At 45.2% G+C, this 18,825-nt stretch overlaps 1 protein-coding gene across 1 annotated transcript in view; it reads left to right on the top strand.

The window, feature by feature from the left end:
* LOC142576284 (glutathione S-transferase 1-like) overlaps positions 1 to 18,523 on the top strand; it is a 32,299-nt gene extending 13,776 nt beyond the window's left edge. Inside the window, exons 4-5 of the mRNA XM_075686338.1 lie at positions 13,326 to 13,496; positions 18,289 to 18,523. Coding sequence (XP_075542453.1) covers positions 13,326 to 13,496; positions 18,289 to 18,426 — 309 coding nt within the window. The 3' untranslated portion in view covers positions 18,427 to 18,523. The remainder of the gene's footprint in view (positions 1 to 13,325; positions 13,497 to 18,288) is intronic.
* The last annotated feature ends 302 nt before the right edge of the window (positions 18,524 to 18,825 follow it).

The following is an 18,825-nucleotide window of genomic DNA, read 5'->3' as shown; positions in this document are numbered from 1 at the left end:
CGTATAGGCCCTTGTGTTTAAAGGGCTCTCGCGAGGCAGCACTGCTCCAGGTAATTTTACTATCTCATATATTTTATATTTTGCATCATTCTTTTACAATCGATTTTAATACTCATAGAACACGTCATTTGTCATCGACATATTCTTACTACAGATAGATTTTACGCACTCTAGAGCGACTATTTTAAGGCCCCTTTACAACTACGCCACACCAACTTCATAGAACTAAAACCTACACTGCAAACTCATCACCGCGGACCTGGCGCTCTTTGGCCATATCTGGCCCTTCTGCCAATAAAAACCGTACGTTCATTCATTCATAAGCGTCTTCGGTAGCTTTTTTGGCATCAGCACATTCCTCAATAACAGCGGCATGACGAAGCATAGTTAGTTATGTAGGGTTTTATGGTGCTAAAGCAACTACGTCTATGAAGCTCACCATGACGATGGAGGAGGCACGCGTCTTTCTCCATAAGGAACATTGAGTGCATGATTGTAACGTAGCGATTGATAACTTCGAGCAAAACCGTATTCTGTTGCTTTTTCTGCATCAGCACAGTCCTCAATAACAACGCCATGACGAAGGACAGTTATGTAGGGTTTTATGGTGCAAACACAACTACGGATATGATGCTCACCATGAGGAAGGAGGAGGCGCGTGTATTTTACCAGAAGGAACATTCAGCGCAGGATTGTGACGCACCTTCATATAGGATGGCCAAGTAGTGCACCAGGGTGGCCAATCCTGCTCTGGTGAGGGAGTGCGTTACCGGTTCTGGTCACCGGGATCAGGCCACACTCCAGGCATGTTTATGCAATTTTATCATCACGCGGATTTTTTTAATCCGGTGGAAAATTGCCGGCACCGGAATTCGAACCACGGACCTCTTGCACGCGAGGCGGGTGTTCTACCTCTACGCCACCACTGCACCGGACAGGCCGCCATTGGAATATGAACCTGGCAAGGTTTAACGCTAGAACGTTATCTAGTGAGGCGAGCCTAGCAGTGCTATTGGAGGAATTAGAGGGCAGTAAATGGGATATAATAGGGCTCAGTGAAGTTAGGAGGTCAAAAGAAGCACATACGGTGCTAAAAGCAGGCACGTCCTGTGCTACCAGGGCTTAGCGGAGAGACGAGAACTAGGAGTCGGATTCCTGATTGATACGAATAAAGCTGGTAACATACAGGAATTCTATAACATTAACGAGAGGGTGGCAGGTCTTGTTGTGAAACTTAATCAGACGTACCAAATGAAGGTTGTACTGGTCTACGCCCCTACATCCAGTCATGATGACCAGGAAGTCGAAAACTTCTATGAAGACGTGGAATCGGCGATGGGTAGCGTGAAAACAAAATACACTACACTAATGGGTGACTTTAATGCCAAGGTAGGCAAGAAGCAGGCTGGAGACAAGGCAGTGGGGGAATATGGCATAGGCACTAGGAATAGCAGGGGAGAGTTATTAGTAGAGTTTGCCGAACAGAATATTATGCGGATAATGAATACCTTCTTCCGCAAGCGGGATAGCCGAAAGTGGACGTGGAGGAGCCCGAACGGCGAGACTAGAAATGAAATAGACCTCATTCTCTGCGCTAACCATGGCATCATACAAGATGTGGACGTGCTCAGCAAGGTGCGCTGCAGTGACCATATGATGGAAAGAGCTCGAATTAACCTAGATTTGAGGAGGGAACGGAAGAAACTGGCACATCAGAAGCCGATCAATGAGTTAGCGGTAAGAGGGGAAATAGAGGAGTTTCAGATCAAGCTACAGAACAGGTATTCGGCTTTACCTCAGGAAGAGGACTTTAGTGTTGAAGCAATCTTGTGGGCGTCATTAGGGATTGTGCAATGGAAATCGGTGGTAACTCCGCTAGGCAGGATACCAGTAAACTATCGCAGGACACGAAAGATCTGATCAAGAAACGCCAATATATGAAAGCCTCTAATCCTACAGCTAGAATAGAAGTGGCAGAACTTTCGAAGTTAATCAACAAGCGTAAGACAGCTGACATAAGGAAGTATAATATGGATAGAATTGAACATGCTCTCAGGAACGGTGGAAGCCTAAAAGCAGTGAAGAAGAAATTAGGAATTGGCAAGAATCAGATTTATGCATTAAGGTACACAGCCGGCAATATCATTACTAATTTGGATGAGATAGTTCAGGCGGCTGAGGAGTTCTATAGAGATTTATACAGTAACACTGGCATCCACGAATATAATGGAAGAGAAAATAGTCTAGAGGAATTCGAAATCCCACAGGTAACGCCGGAAGAAGCAAAGAAAGCCTTGGGAGATATGCAAAGAGGGAAGGCAGCTGGGGAGGATCAGGTAACATCAGATTTGTTGAAAGATGGTGCGCAGATTGTTTTAGAGAAACTCGCCACCCTGTATACGTAATTGCTCATGACCTCGAGCGTACCGAAATCTTGGAAGAACGCTAACATAATCCTAATCCATAAGAAAGGGGGCGCCAAAGACTTGAAAAATCATAGACCGATTAGCTTACTATCAGTTGCCTACAAACTATTTACTAAGGTAATCGCAAATAGAATCAGGAACACCTTAGACTTCTGTCAAGCAAAGGACCAGGCAGGACTCTGTAAAGGCTACTCTACAATAGATCATATTCACACTACCAATCAGGTGATAGAGAAATGAGTGGAATATAACCAACCCTTATATATAGCTTTCATTGATTACGAGAAAGCGTTTAATTCTGTCGAAACCTCAGCAGTCATGGAGGCATTACGGAATCAGGGTGTAGACGAGCCGTATGTAAAAATACTGAAATATATCTATAGGGGCTCCCCAGCCATCATATTCCTCCGTAAGCAAAGCAACGAAATCCCAATAAAGAAAGGCGTCAGGCAGGGAGATACGATCTCTCCCATGCTATTCACAGCGTGTTTATAGGAGGTATTCAGAGACCTGGATTGGGAAGAATTGGGGATAAGAGGTAATGCAGAATAACTTAGTAACTTTCTTCAGGCATTCTCAGATCATGAACAGCAGGTTGCCATTATCCTCAAGATAAAAGTGTATAATAGCTGTGTCTTACCAGTACTCACCTACGGGGCAGAAACCTGGAGGCTTGCGAAAAGGGTTCTACTCAAATTGAGGACGACGCAACGTGCTATGTCAAAAGAAGTGTCAAAAGACCACGAAATAATCAAAGGCCTACACAACCATGGCCCATGATTGGCTGATGCTCTTTACTTCCCGAACGTTCACCAAGAAATTGTTTGCTTAATTATTGCGGAAGACCTGTTGTCGAAGATATTCGGAAAATACGTCGCTTGCGATGGTAACAGGAAAGCTCTCCTTTTTATTGAAGCTGTCAAGGCTGGACATTGCAAGGACCAACAATCAATGATGAGCCCGTTCACCCACCCACACAAGCAAAAGTCTGCGTAATTAGGAGACATTTGCCTCTGTATCCTTAAAACAGCACATCATTTGGCAGCTCAATAGCTTAGGGAACACAGAGGCTTTTGAGGCTTCCTCCCATGAGAAGCAAGTTTTTGAAAGCTTTCCCCGAAACCATTGACTTGCGCGGTAACAGATATGAAGATTGTCTGCCTGGGAACGAGTTGCAAGCAGACCTGCACGACGATCGTGCGCTAGCTATGAAACAGTTTCGCGGCTTCCTTCATCGGCTATTTGAGAAGAAAGACGTTCTCCTTAGCTGCGAGGCAGCCGTCAGACAGTATCTTAAGGATGGTCATGCGAACCCAATTCGCGTCATGGAAGAAATAATTATCACAAAGAACTATATGACCCAACTTGAAGTAATCAGGGAATTGTTCCCCACGAGTAAACTCTGAGTCGCCTACGATTTGTCGTCCCATGACACTGGAATGATTTTGCTGAGCTGCCTCTTGGAAAGAGGCCCTAACCTGAGCAATAACAGTGGAAGGTGTTGCTGCGCTTTCGCCTGCGCCAGTTCAAAATCGTGGCTCACGTTCAGAAAATCTTGTTCAAGATTGGAATCAAACCGTGCGTCAGAGGCGCCCTGAGATTCATTTGGTTTGAAACGAAAAATGCCAAGAGGAATATGTGACATGCATCAGGTGCACAATTGCCGCATGACCAGCGTACCGTTAGGCACGACGGCAAGCCCCTTTTTACTCAGCGCGTATCCGGAAACAACTGTCTATAGTTGAGATGTTAGCAAGTTGCTTTTATGTTACCGATATGGTCACCATCGTTCCAACTGCCCAGGCCTCCTGTGAACTATACGACCACACTACAGAAATATTCGCAGAGGCTGGAATAAAGTTGCAAAAGTGGGTGACTAAATAAACTAGTATGAAAAGACGCATAAAACAGCAGGAGCAGATGAAGACACTTGGAGTACTCTGGAACACCAGATGAGACAACCTAAGCTTCGGTTATTGAATCTTTACAAGGAGTTCAGTAAACGACACGCTCCATCTTGCGGGTCCCCGCTCGTATGTTCGACCCTCTATGTCATGAAGATCCATTTCTGTTCCCCGCCAAGATTCTCTTTCAAATAATTTGGGAAATGGGACAGAATTGGAGTTGCGAGTTTCTGACAGAACTTGACCGGGATTGGAGCATACCTGGTGCAAATAAGTGCGTGATATTAGGACTCTTTGAGTGCCCAGGCTTGTCTCTGTGGCAGGAGAGGAAACAACTGTTTCTGTAAGGTAGCTGCAAAACAAACTAACATTTTTTTGTAAAAATGGCCTATTAACATAATGAAAATGAAATAACTGGAAGACAAGTCGCCTAACGAGGAGGTGGGCCGGGCCGAGTCCGCCGCTTTCAAGAGGAAGGAAACGGTTATGACGCCGCGCGGCTTCAACACGTCAGCTACGGACCAAAGTAGCAAACACGAGATGGAAAGCTTGCAAAATAAGCAGTGAGGAGTTTGGCACTTGCAAGACATAAACACGGATGCCTGGAACTATTTGCAAGCTTCAGCTCAGCTCAATGTGGCACAACTGCTACCACTGTTATGTGTTAGTCTGACGATGTACATACATCCAAAAATTCCGACGAGCAGTTCGTGAGGTCTGCTGTTAGCGTATGAGAGAGGGGTATACCTTTGTACTTGAAGGTCTGCTTCCAATGATTACCTGGAAAGTGATTGTGCATCTCACATCATCATCATCATCAGCCTGGTTACGCCCACTGCAGGGCAAAAGGCCTCTCCCATACTTCTTCAACTACCCCGGTCATGTACTAATTGTGGCCACGTTGTCCCTGCAAACTTCTTAATGTTATCATCAGAAACCTGGAGGCAGAACGCCTTCAGGTTTCTGCCCCATACCTGAGTACTGGTAGGACACAGCTATTATACACTTTTCTCTTGAGCGATAGTGGCAACCTGCTGTTCATGATCTGAGAATGCTTGCCAAACGCGCCCCAGCCCTTTCTTATTCTTCTGGTTATTTCAGTCTCATGACCCGGATTTGTGGCCACTACCTGCCCTGAGTAGATTGTATTCCCTTACCACTTCCAGTGCCTCGCTACCTGTCGTAAACTGCTGTTCTCTTCCGAGACTGTTAAACATTACTTTAGTTTCCTGCAGATTAATTTTCAGACCCACCCTTCTGCTTTCCCTCTCCAGGTCAGTGAGCATGCATTGCAGTTGGTCTCCTGTGTTAACTAAGCAAGGTAATATCATTGGCGAATTTCAAGTTGCTAAGGTATTCTCCATCAACTTTTATCCCCAATTCTTCCCAATCGAGGTCTCTCAATACCTCCTATAAACACGCTGTGAATAGCATGGGAGAGATCGTATCTCCCTGCCTGACGCCTTTCTTTATTGGGATTTAGTTGCTTTGCTTACGGAGGAATATGATGGCTGTGGAGCCCCTATAGATATATTTCAGTATTTTTACATACGGCTCGTCTACACCCTCATTCCGTAATGCCTCCATGACTGCTGAGGTTTCGACAGAATTAAACGCTTTCTCGTAATCAATGAAAGCTATATATAAGGGTTGGTTATATTCCGCACATTTTTCTATCACCTGAGTGATAGTGTGAATATGGTATATTGTTGAGTAGCCTTTACGGAATCATGCCTGGTCCTTTGGTTGGCAGAAGTCTAACGTGTTCGTGATTCTATTTACGATTACCTTAGTAAATACTTTGTAGGCAAAAGACAGTAGGCTGATCGGTCTATAATTTTTCAAGTTTTTGGCGTCCCCTTTCTTATGGATTAGGATTATGTTAGTGTTCTTCCAAGATTCCGGCGCGCTCGAGGTTATGAGGCATTATGTATATAGCGTGGCCAGTCTTTCTAGAACAATGTTCCCACCATCCTTCAACAAATCTGCTGTTACCTGATCTTCCCCAGCTGCCTTCTCCCTTTGCATAGCTCCCAAGGCGTTCTTTACTTCTTCCGGTGTTACTTGTGGGATTTCAAATTCCGCTAGACTATTCTCTCTCACATTATCGTCGTGGGTGCTACTGGCACTGTATAAATCTCTATAGAACTCCTCAGCCACTTGAACTTTCTCATCCATATTAGTAACCATATTGCCGGCTTTGTCTCTTAACGCATACATCGGATTCTGGCCTATTCCTAGTTTCTTCTTCACTGCTTTTAGGCTTGCTCCGTTCCTGAGAGCATGTTCAATTCTATTCATATTATAGTTACTTATGCCACCTGTCTTACGCTTGTTTATTAACTTAGAAAGTTCTCCAAGTTCTATTGTAGCTGTAGGTTTACCGGCTTTCATACATTGGCATTTCTTGATCAGATCTTTCGCCTCCTGCGATAGCTGACTGGTATCCTGTCTAACGCAGTTACCACAGACTTCTATTGCACACTCCTTAATGATGCCTATAAGATTGTCGTTCATTGCTTCAACACTAAGGTCCTCTTTCTGAGTTAAAGCCGAATACCTGTTCTGTAGCTTGATCCAGAATTCCTCTAGCTTCCCTCTGACGGCTAACTCATTGATTGGCCTCTGATCTACCAGTTTCTTCCGTTCCCTCCTCAAGTCTAGGCTAATTCGAGTTCTTATTATACTATGGTCACTGCAGCGCACCTTGCCGAACACGTCCACATCTTGTGTGATGCCAGGGTTAGCGCAGAGTATGAAGTCTATTTCATTTCTAGTCTCACCATACGGGCTCATCCACGTCCACTTTCGGCTAACCCGCTAGCGGAAAAAGGTATTCATTATCCGCATATTATTCCGTTCTGCAAACTGTACTAATAACTCTCCTCTGCGATTCCTAGAGCCTATGCCATAATCCCACACTGACTTGTCTCCAGCCTGCTTCTTGCCTACCCTGGCATTAAAGTCACCCATCAGTATAGTGTATTTTGTTTTGAATTTACCCATCGCCGATTCCACGTCTTCATAAAAGCTTTCGACTTCCTGCTCATCATGACTGGATGAAGGGCGTAGACCTGTACGACCTTCAATTTGTACCTCTTATTAAGTTTCACAACAAGACGTGCCACCCTCTCGTTAATGCTATAGTGTTCCTGTATGTTACCGGCCATATCTTTATTAATCAGGAATCGGAATCCTAGTTCTCGTCTCTCCGCTAAGCCCCGTAGCACAGGACGTGTCCTCTTTTTAGCACTGCATATGCTTTTTTGTCTTCCTAACCTCACTGAGCCCTATTATATCTCATTTACTACCCTCTAATTCCTCCATTAACACTGCTAGGCTCACCTCACTACGTAAAGTTGTAACGTTAAATGTTGCCAGGTTCAAATTCCAATGGCGGCTTGTCCTCCATTGGAATTTGAACCTCTATCATAACCTCCTATATGAATACAACAACCACACATCATAGTTCAAACCAAAATCCTGAGCTTTTTCGAAGTTAACAGCTGCACCGCTAACTGCACAGTCATTCCACTTTTCATATCAGCACAGAAAAAGGCGATGTCGGCCGTATAGGCCCGTACACTCATCAGATTGCAGTGTGAACCTGGGAAACGCATAGTCTTACCGATCTCGCGCACATAGCGGCTCCAATTGCAAAGGCAACAAAAGCTTGGACAATGGCTGAGTTTAGCTTACCGACGCTTTGAGAAATATGTGTTTGGAGACACAGTCATTACTAGCTGAGACATTAGCGTAACAGGTGCTCATACCTTTAGGTAGCGAGATCCATTGATTGCGTGCTTTAATACATGTAACAAGAAGTTGCGATCTAAATTGTCAAATTCATTTGCCAAATCAATCTACACTATTGGGACCTGACATATGCTTCCTGCTTCACATATGAGCCTAGACCAGTTAAGGTGGGTATTTTCTGGATTGAATTTCCTGCAGTGTTACATGTTTGATGGTAGCCCACGATTGAATGAAATACGGTTTTAAGGTTGTTAGCTAATATCTTCATGAACATGCTATAGCCCACTTTGCACAGTGTTACGGGACGATAGATCTCGACTTTGTGCAATTTTGTTGCGCCCCTGCCTTTTGAACAAGTACGGTGTGCCAATTAAAGAGCGTGGCAGGCAGGCATTCTAGTCTGTAAGCTTCCTTATACACCTCAAGCGTAAACGAAGCCAATGCAGAATGGCAACTTATTTATAATAGAGCTGTGAGCTGAAATAAATTGAACGAAGCAACTGGTAAAATGAGAACGGCAGAGTAGAAAAAAAGCTGTCTTTCCGCTTCACCACCGTGGGCATCATGTACTATTGCGTTCAATATGAGTTACAACACGGCATACACCTCTCAGTTCTATCAGGAAAATCTAAGGACGCCTAACAGTTCTCATAAGTAATGAAAACCAAATAATTATTGTACAGTTGAACACCGCTCAGCTGTCCTTCAGGTTATGCGCTGCGAGTAAGGTAGGATAATGTTACGTGCCGCCCGTACCAGCGAACAGCAGCAGCCTGCTGTGCCAACGCAGCATGCCACCCACGTCTTGCGCGACGACAGACCGAGGAAGCAGCAGCAGCCACCAAGGCGGGCAGGTGCGCAGCAGCTAGTGGTGTGAGAGAGAGACGCGGGCCACGCGCCGGCTTCTGAGAGCGAGAGGGAGGGTGACGTGGCGTCGCGGCAATGCTCACTCTCCTCACGCAACACCCGGCGTGCTATCGCAGCAGTAGGCATCTGCTTTCTCCAGCTGTGCTCCATCTAGGCGAGCTTTTGACACAGCGTCGCAGCCAACGGGAACTACATCGAGGCCTGCTCATGACGTGGCTTCGTAGCCACTGGCAGAGAAAATTATGATGCCATTTCGCTGCTACAGACGACAAACGCCCGCTCTTATGTGCGGAGCACTTTAGGGGCCGGGATGGCATCCGTGCAATGTCGTCGGGAGTCACGCACCCAGGCTAATACAAAAACTAATCAAGAGAGGCCCCACAGCAGCCAGGATAATACCGAAGCTAGTCAATAGAGGGCGCTACAGCCTCTCTGAATAGAGCCTGCGAGTAAAAAGCCGGTCTTTCCCGCCATGGGCGCGTGGCCATGGCGGACGCTTGCTCATGAAAGACAGCGACGCCGGAGGGCCGACTCGTCTGTGCGACAACGTGAAGCAGAAGCCAAGCGTCAACGAAGAGAAGAAGTCCCCAGCTTCACACAAGGGGAACTCTGGCAAATTACCGCTCGGCACTTCTGACAGCTTTCCCGTTGAGGGAAATCGCATCCAATTTTCCACTCTCTGAAGCATTTGACGCTTTCGCAATCAACAAATAATGGCCAGTGCCATTTTTCGTGTAAACAGTGTGCTACTAGTAATCGGAACGGAGTTCAGCAATTTTTTGTTTAGGTGCTGCCATACTGCCTTACGGGCCCTATATGCAACCATTGGAGCGACTACAAATAAAACAAACACGAAAAATGGACTCTTGAGTTGCAAGTCATATTGAGCGCGATAGTACATGAAGTAGTAGGTTGGAGTTGGAGTTGACATCCGTATCCTACTGCGGCCACATTGCGTACTCCAGCAATGACTTTGTGCAAACCGCTGGGAAATAGACAACTATGGCTTTTTACTTGCTTGAAATATGGAAGCGCGTGAGCACCCTTAAATTCTGTGTGGTGTATGTTTCACACATAACGCCCATTAACAGCCTGAAATTATTAAAGTGGTGCACTGAGCGCACTTTCCCAACGAATGCACCCATTTCCGATAATGTCGCACACAGTAATTGTGCAAAAAGTGTGTTTGGACATTGAATACACACTCACGCTTGTAATTTTCCTGATTGTATAACTTTTATATTTGTATATTTTAACAATTTTATTTTATTGTCTTGTGCTTTCTGCTTAAGGTATTTTGTCTTTCTGCTAACTTAAGAGTACCTGTTGCAATCCTGTGTATAATCTTCATGGTCAATTTTCATATCCTTCTTGTCTTAATTGGCACATTTGCTGAACAGTGTAAGGTTCAGGAGCTCGATAAGTTACCGCTTTTTCTTCTATAGCCTTCTGGGGACTGTAGCGTAAATAAAGATTCATTGAGTTATGGGTACTTCTTTCTCCTTTATTTACGGCAAAAAGAATATTTGGTTAACTGCTTATCTTCGTGCGTATATTGCGCTCCTCAAGATGTGTCTTCTTTAAATGGGCAGCGATTGAGTCAGAAACACATCCTAAATTTCAAAATTATTCTACTCCGAAGGAAGTTAGCCACAAATGATGCAAACAAAGTCGTCTTACTTAAGGAATAATGCGCAGCAGATTATACGAGCGCGAGTATGCAACGTTTCTCTTTCGTGGCGCTTACGGCAGCCGGCGCTGCGTTCCCTCGTCTATATCACAATTTCATGTAAATAAAGCGAAAGAAGTCTTCATTGTTATTGCGATAGCAATTATATTATCGCATAATAGTGATGGTGAAGAAAGCAGGAAAACTGTGAGCGACGAAGCGATCGTTTTATTGGACGAACATGTGCCATCAAAACATGCTACACTCAAACAACGACAGCGCTGAACACAGTGGGCGGTCGTCGAAAATCTGCTCAGCTGGTCAAGCACGTCGGCTTTCATACGTGAGTCATTGAAAGTTCCACAGCAATCGCTCGTACCCGCGTGTCTTCATGGAAGTACTATGCAATTCGCGTGGCGCACACATGCAATCAGATTGCGCAAGGTTCATTGAGAACAGAGAGCGTATAGAACCTTAGATAACATTCGAGAAATCCCCGATACGTGCATGCGCTGCCGGCCCTGGGCGATAGCTTCTGTAGGTCGATGAAACGCGGCCAGCCGGTCAACACAAACGAGTGCAAGTTTCAATGTGGACGCTCCAAGCGAAATTTTGCTGTCGCCGTCGCCGTGATGTTCTGTATGAAGTCCAAGGGTGAAAACACTGCCGCCGCGCGTCGCATGCGGTATGCGAGTGAAAACCTGCGCGGGAAGCCGCCGATTGCGGCTCCATCTGGCTTGCGCGAACGAAGGAAGCATAGGGCAAACGTGCCGTTTTCCTTCGCGCGAAAGGTCATGGGGGTGGGATGTAGGGAGAGGGGGGCGGCCATGTGCAACGGTTGCAACTGCACATTTCGCGACCGCGCGCAAGGGTGACTGATGAATGCAGCTCAATATCGCGCGTCATATTCGGGGCGAGGGCTTACGGAGTCGCCATCTGTCGGTAGCGCCTCTCTTGCGTAGTATGAAGGATCATGCGGCATGCTCCTGATAGGTTTGGCTTACGGCGCTCAGTAAAACCGTCACGTGGCAGGCCTCCTGGACATTTCCGCAAGTACTCTCAAATTATTGGGAAAACTGAAAGCACAGAATGGGGGGGGGGAGGGGTTTACAGACACTATCTGTTTATCGAATACGTACAGTGACTACCACTGCGCGCGATCGCCACGATGGAGTCTTCCGAACCGGCTTCTTGCGTGAAAGCTAGGCAAACACTGCGAGCAAACTATGTGATGTATGTTCTTATAGTGGGCTGTCTGTAAAACCAAGTGGAGCATAACACAATGAAGCCTCAATGCAGCGATCGCACGGGTTCGCAGCGACAGACTGGGCATCTTCATGCATATGCGCGCACATTGCTTCGCTTTCGCTGCGAGCGCGTTGTCGCGCCGTGCCGTGAGCTTTAGGCCGCAGAGCATGAGCATTTGACAATACACAATCAACCATTGTTGCACGGATGTTGGCAGAGGTCTTTAAAAATAATTTCGTGATAGAGACTTCGACGCCTACGGTGACTGTGATGTGCCGTCGCGATCATTCAACCTTCATTTTATGTTCAAAATTCTAGGACGTTTCTCAAGTTGTGTCGCACTGAATGTTTACTGGTATTCTGCAGCGTGCGATTTCACGCTGCTTCTGTACCGTAATCCAGTGCTTTGATTCATAACACAAACATGACCATATGCCATGCATCTTTTAATGCGCTTCTTACTGCTCCCTTTCAATTATAGCGAACTTGCCAGTATCTAGCATCAACAAGTTCATAGATTAAACCGTCATGACATTAGCCGGGCAACGGGCGCGTGCGAGCATCTCACTGCGCCTTTTCTCCTACTCACCGACCATGGCAGCCCCGGCGCCGTAGCAAAAATTTTCCTTGCGTTCTTGCTGCATAACCGAGTTGTAAACGATGGCTGTTTGCCGGTTCTAAGTTTCGCGAGCCAAGCTTCACGCGGCTTTTTCCTGCCTTGCGGCTACATGTGGATAAGGCTGACACCAGACTCTGTTGCGTACGTCCGGAAATGCAGCACCGAACAGTAGCCTACGATGCTGCACGCTTCCAAAGGCAGTCACACCTATTATAGTGCTTTCAAGTGTTGTCAAGGCGACACCCCCAAAGCGGAAGTGTCTCACCACTTAATCAGTACCGCAGCGTAGGTGGGACATTAAACTTTCGTTTTCAGCTGGCTTCGGCGCTTCCGAAACAACCGACACGGCCGCTGTGTCCACCTGATTCCTCAATGCACGTCACGCCGACGGCGGCGCCAGCTTTTCCAATAGTGGAGCTCGCCCTCCAATATGGAGGTAAGCGGGAAGGCAGCGTGCGAGGGAGGAGGAGGGGCGGCCACGCGCGCCGTATCTTGAAAATTATCTGCAGACGTCTCATAACTTTGTGCGTGCTGTAAGCTCGACGGTCTTCTGTTGAAGCGGTAGACCACACGAGGGTCACTTCGCTTGCTGCTCCTATCCCGTTTCTCACACCAGCGTTTTGACAGCGAGTGTGTGCACTCCTCGAATGTGGTCTGTTCATGTTTGCTTGTGCGCTGACACCGTACGCTCGTTCATTCTCTTAGTAAGTAAGCGCTTCCGAGTTTACATAGCCGATAAAAGTACTATCCTTGCTTTTTATAGCTGTGCTATAATTTGATCTCGTAATCGATGCCTCACCTAGCGAGCGAAACTGCGACTTCTTTTTTTGGTGCAGCTTCCTATATTAACTCGGAAGACCAAGCCGACGACGGAAGAGATTGCAGCATTGGAAGAGAATGTCGCCAGAGGGCTGGAACACCTTATCGGTGACGACAAGTTCGCGGCTGGCGACACTTTCACCGTCGCCGATATGGCGTTGGCCGGACGCATCCCTGCGGTACTCGAGGTAATGCTTCACTGTGTTATGACCACCTCAATTGCAAGTAATCTCTACGGCCCCTGTTGTTATAGAGCTGCCTAATGCAGAAATGATTTACGTTGGCAACCGACGTATTGAAATTTCAAAGGCATTTCTTCCACTAGAGATAATCAGTTGTTGGAAATGTCAGTGGCGCATTTGAGGTTTACGTAATCAGTAGCTTTTTTTTACAATGATCAACATATGAAAGAACAATAAGGAACGGAGGCATCAACTGTCCGACTTCAGAACTGAGCAATAAGTATAGGTATCACAATCGTCTATCGTTATAGGCATGGAAAAAGGCAAACTGAGGTACACATCTACATTTCTAGGTATTAGTCCTACACACACACACACACACACATATATATATATATATATATGTATATATATATATATATATATATATATATATATATATATATATATATATATATATATATATATATATATATATATATATATATATATATATATATATATTATGTAGTGTATGATGTAGATACGGGGCAGATATGATGAAGCTTATGGTGTAGTTTTCACTTTTTCTACGTCTCAATTTGATTTAAAGGAAGTAGGTTTTAAGGAACGGGCGCATGCATAGTATAGAAATTTGCGCATTAAGTATTTACAGGACTAAATAACAGTGCTGCTTTCGTACTAATACGAGCCATGTTAATTCCTTACGGCAGACAACTGTTGTCAAATCGGTTCAGTGCGTGTAGTTCTGAACAGTCTAGAGGATCAAACTGCTAAAGGAATGCAGGTCTGCGTACCAAACGTATTGCGAGTGAGAAATTGCACTTTGCATCAAATTCAAATTTCCCTTTTTCTATTGCAGAACAACCTATTGAACTGAACCTTGTTTTTGAATCATCATTGTTCGTGTGAATATAGAGTGGTAAAGCTCTTGCATTCATTATGCCTCCACGGAAAAATCAACCAACATCTGCTCTTCTGAACCAGCCTAGGTTTCCACGGCGTCTGTTGCAGCCGCAGTATAAGCTGCCGTGGCTGAATGTCATAGAAACAAAGAAAGTAGTAAAAGATCGGTTAGAATATAATTACAATCAAATATTAATTAACTGCGGTAGAAGAGTAAATTTCGAGAGCATGGATAAGAAGGCAAAAAAAAAAACGCGAAAAGCGCAGCATCTCACTGCGAGTCACCACAAAGCTCTCATGCAACAGCACATGCGTCTTAAGGAGCTATATTATCAGTGTGTTCTTGCAGCGATATTTAAGCTGCAGGACTCCTTAGCCAATAGCAAGGGTGAATTCTCCTGAATATGTGTTTATTTTCACGGCGTCGTCTGCTCAACGTCTGCTTGCCATCCTGTCGGTACATACTCCACGGTCGGTGGATTTACATAACAAATGTTCTGGTGTTGTCACCCTAAGTGGCGTTTGCATAAATGCAGCAACGGCGCCTTGCTTCTTCCACATGCTTTCTGGGCAGTTCATTCCATCCTCCTTTCACAATAGTAAAGGCCAACGAGCAAAATAAATGTTCGCCCGCACCGCATCGTCTGCACGGCGCCTATTTGACGTTTACTCGGTACCGTCATCACGCACCATACCACAGCGGGGTACTAAATGAATGGTGCAATGAACAATTAGGCCTTCATAGCGTTCTGCATTGCCAACGCATCACCACGGCTAATGCTGCGGCGCCATTTGCGAAATGGAAGTCAAACAACTTTATGGCTCGGCGCCTCCTCTGTAGTCCTAGCGGAATCAACACAAAAATGCTGATTTCAATACTCACGACCAAACATAGCTAATGCATTGGCCACAGCGTGAGATGAGACTAAACCATGGCGGATTTTGAAACGTAGTTCTAGCTTTAAAACAGATCGGAGCGGGCGGTCTGTGCTGTGTCAGTGCTGTCATGTTGATACGTAATCCAGTTAAGCGTGTTCATTGCGCTTACCGGCGGAAACCGTCACAGAAGGGCTAGTTTGTTTCCTGCACTGGCTACACGATGTAGCTAGTGTAGGAAGTCGTCATTATCTTCAACTGGTGTAGAAAATTTTTAGCTCCGCCTGCCTACACAAAGCCGTTTTCTGATGACACTAGCGTAGCATGAAAACTACACTTTCTACATCACAGTTTCTACCAGTGTGGGTAGCAGATGACAAACAGGCTCGTATTGTCAACGCATTGCGCCATTTTGTCTGTGAGTGTCAGTGCTGATATGGTGATGGTAGCGAACGTTCGAAGCAGAGACGGGCAGTAAAATGCTGGCGTGACCGTGTGTCACAGACGGTTACACATTAAGGTGAGCTAATCCTCTCAGAAGGCAGTTTCGGACTCCGCGCTGCATTATTATCACGGTGAAGGTAGATTTACATATCACGTGTCGCTGTAAATTATCATTTACAAAGCAAAAAGTAAGCTATCTACCCCCGGCAATAATCAGACAGTAACGCCCGGAACTATATGCCACTGCGTAAGCATATTACAAGTGTATACGCCTCACGGCTTCGGCAATGCTGCAAGGTACTTGGCAGATAGAATTAGCGTTCGGCGACGAGCGCCTCTCATCAGTTACCAAAAACGAGCAACCAAAACTGGTTACTTACTTTGAAACGGTAGGACAAATGAAATAAATAAATTCGGTTTAGCAAAACAATGACACGCTTGAAGGCGTATAGTCTTTGTTGCAGTAAAGATATTTAGGTAGCGTTTGTTGTTTCCTTGCGTAAGCTTGTAGAAAATGTAACTGGTGACCGGCACATCTGCAAGGGTAGTACAGATGATTACACTCATACGCAAGTTCAACGTATTTGTGCATCATGTGCAGTATTACAACATTCTTTGAAAATACCCGCTACAATTACATAAAAGTCCCTAAATGTGCGCCAGCGTACTTGGAATATCGTTAAAATTGTCGATGTAGCTTGGGAGCAAATTTTAGAAAACGTAGGCAATTTATAATGTTATATTATAAACTTATCTATCATAAACCATTTGCCTTATTGTCTTATGTTTTTGTGGGTCCGTATCGGTTAGGAATAAGAGTTAACTTACTGGCAGTGTGTATTAGGCCTTTGCTGTGCTAATATACTTAAAATGAATGATAACAGCTCAAATGCTGCGTTTACATTTATATTGTGAGTTTACAGATGGAGGACGATCCAAGAGAACACGAGTAATGTGATCTCTCCAGCACGCAGATGACATAATCCACATCCTATCTGCATATTTACTACGTCTTGGCACTATTCAAAGGCGGCCTATATTTTACGACATCCACTTAGCAGCATGTTAACATTGCGAGAACAATTACGGGACCTTTATGCAGTTACAATGTCATGCTTCTGGCAAGACTATTGCTGCATTAAGGCATGTCGGGTGATGATGTAGTTTCCTTGAAATGGAAGTATGCTAGAAACCTCGAGAAAACCCACTTCTGCAGTAAAACCTATGCTAAACTGTGTTCCCAAAGAATGAGATTGGTCTGTGCCGTAGGCCACAATCTGTACACTGGGGCTGTTGTTTGGCCCCTGCGTTTTCTCTAAGACTTAGGGTCAAGATGCAGCAAAACCTGAGTCTTGCCATTCCCATTATCGTAATCTTTGTCTTCTGCATCAGCCTATATTATGTCCACTGCTGGACGAAGGCCTTTCCCTGTGATCTCCAATTAACCATGTCGTGGGCAACCATGTCGTTGGCAAATTCACTGGGCAAAATTGCTCCTGTGAATTCCCTCATTTCATCCCACCACCTAGTTATATACCGTCATCAACTGCGCTTCCCTTCTCTTGGCACCCGTTCCGTAACCCTAATAGTCCGCCGGTTATCTGACCTACGGAATGCGTCGCCTGCCCAGCTACATTGTTTTCCTTTATAGTCAATTACAACATCGGCTATCCCCTTTTGTTCTCTCACCCACACAGTTCAGTTCCTGTTTTTTAACGTTACGCCTAAAAGTATCCGTTCCACCGCTCTTGGCGCGGTCCTTAACTTGTACTCAAGCTTCTTTGCCAACCTCCAAGTTTCTGCCCCATATGTTACCATGGGTACAATGCATTCAATGCACACCTATTTCTTCAAAGGTAGTGGTGCGCTCCCCGTCAGGATCTGACAATGTCTGTCATGTGAACTCCAACCTTTTTTATTCTACTGTAATTTTCCTTCTCATGAGCAGAGTCCTCTGTCACTTTACCTGTTGACATTGGTAAACGTACTGCTTCTAAGACTCTAGAGGTTGGCTGGTGATCCTGAACTCTTTTCCCATTTCCAGGCTATTCATCATTATCTTTGTCTTCTGCATAGTATTCTTAAACCTCACTCTTACACTTACACTGTTAAGGTGCTCAATCATTTGTTGTAACTCGCCCACTCTGTTGCTGAACAGCACAGTCTCGTCTGCTAACCGAATGTTGTAGAGGCATTCGCCGTTGATCCACAATCCTAAGCCTTTCCAGTTTAATAGCAATCTCGCTTATATCAGGTGCCTGCTATTGCAGTAGCTACTTGCAGCTTGTAATCGACGAAACTGCAACGCCACCTTGTTTAGCAAGTAAGCCTGTTTTGTCATTTGGTGTGTAGCTAAAAATTACATATTCTTCAGCAGACACAACACGGCGGTCTTTCCAGCGTGCAGCTCTTTTACGTCACACATAATTTACTTTGCCTTTGTCTGGCCGTGGTTGGCATGAAATGTATATTGCTACCAGTGCCTGCGAACTGTCTTTCTCAGTTGCGAACTTTTGCTGCCCATACAGTTGACCTAACAAGCTATTCATTGTCTGACTCCTTTACATTTCAGAACATCTTTATCAACCCTTCGAAATTTCCCAAGCTGGCAAGCTACTACGACCGAGTCAAGCGCGAGCAGCCTTACTTTGAGGAAATTTACAAGCCAACCATAGACAAGTACAAGGGGCAGTTGGCTGATCTGAAATAGTCCCAGACACGCTAATAAAGTGCGACCGAGTACTGTTGTGGTTGATGAAGCAGACATACGTTCCAATTCGTTCGCAGCAATCTTTACAAGCTATGTTGGTAACAAGCGCACTTTCTAAAGTGCTTCTCTGTATTCTTGTGCTTTCTTTCTTAGCATGCTGAGTCGGACATAGGCTCCAGGCGAAGCACTGCATGGATGTGGTCGACCACCTTGAAATAAATAACACGGCATGGCGACCTGCTGCTTGAACGAAAATGAATACCTGGTCATAAGAGAATGACGGAGGACGCTAATATTCCTTTAAAAGTGTGCATCTCTTGTACTACATAATTATAAAGGGGTAAATATTTATGTAGAATAAGCTAAAAGGCGGCGAAGGAAAAATATAGTGAGGAATAA

Source organism: Dermacentor variabilis, chromosome 3 (genome assembly GCF_050947875.1).
Source record: "Dermacentor variabilis isolate Ectoservices chromosome 3, ASM5094787v1, whole genome shotgun sequence".
In the NCBI taxonomy this organism is placed as follows: domain Eukaryota; kingdom Metazoa; phylum Arthropoda; class Arachnida; order Ixodida; family Ixodidae; genus Dermacentor; species Dermacentor variabilis.
The sequence above is the reverse complement of the archived record's forward strand: the minus strand, read 5'-3'. Positions and strand labels throughout refer to the sequence as shown.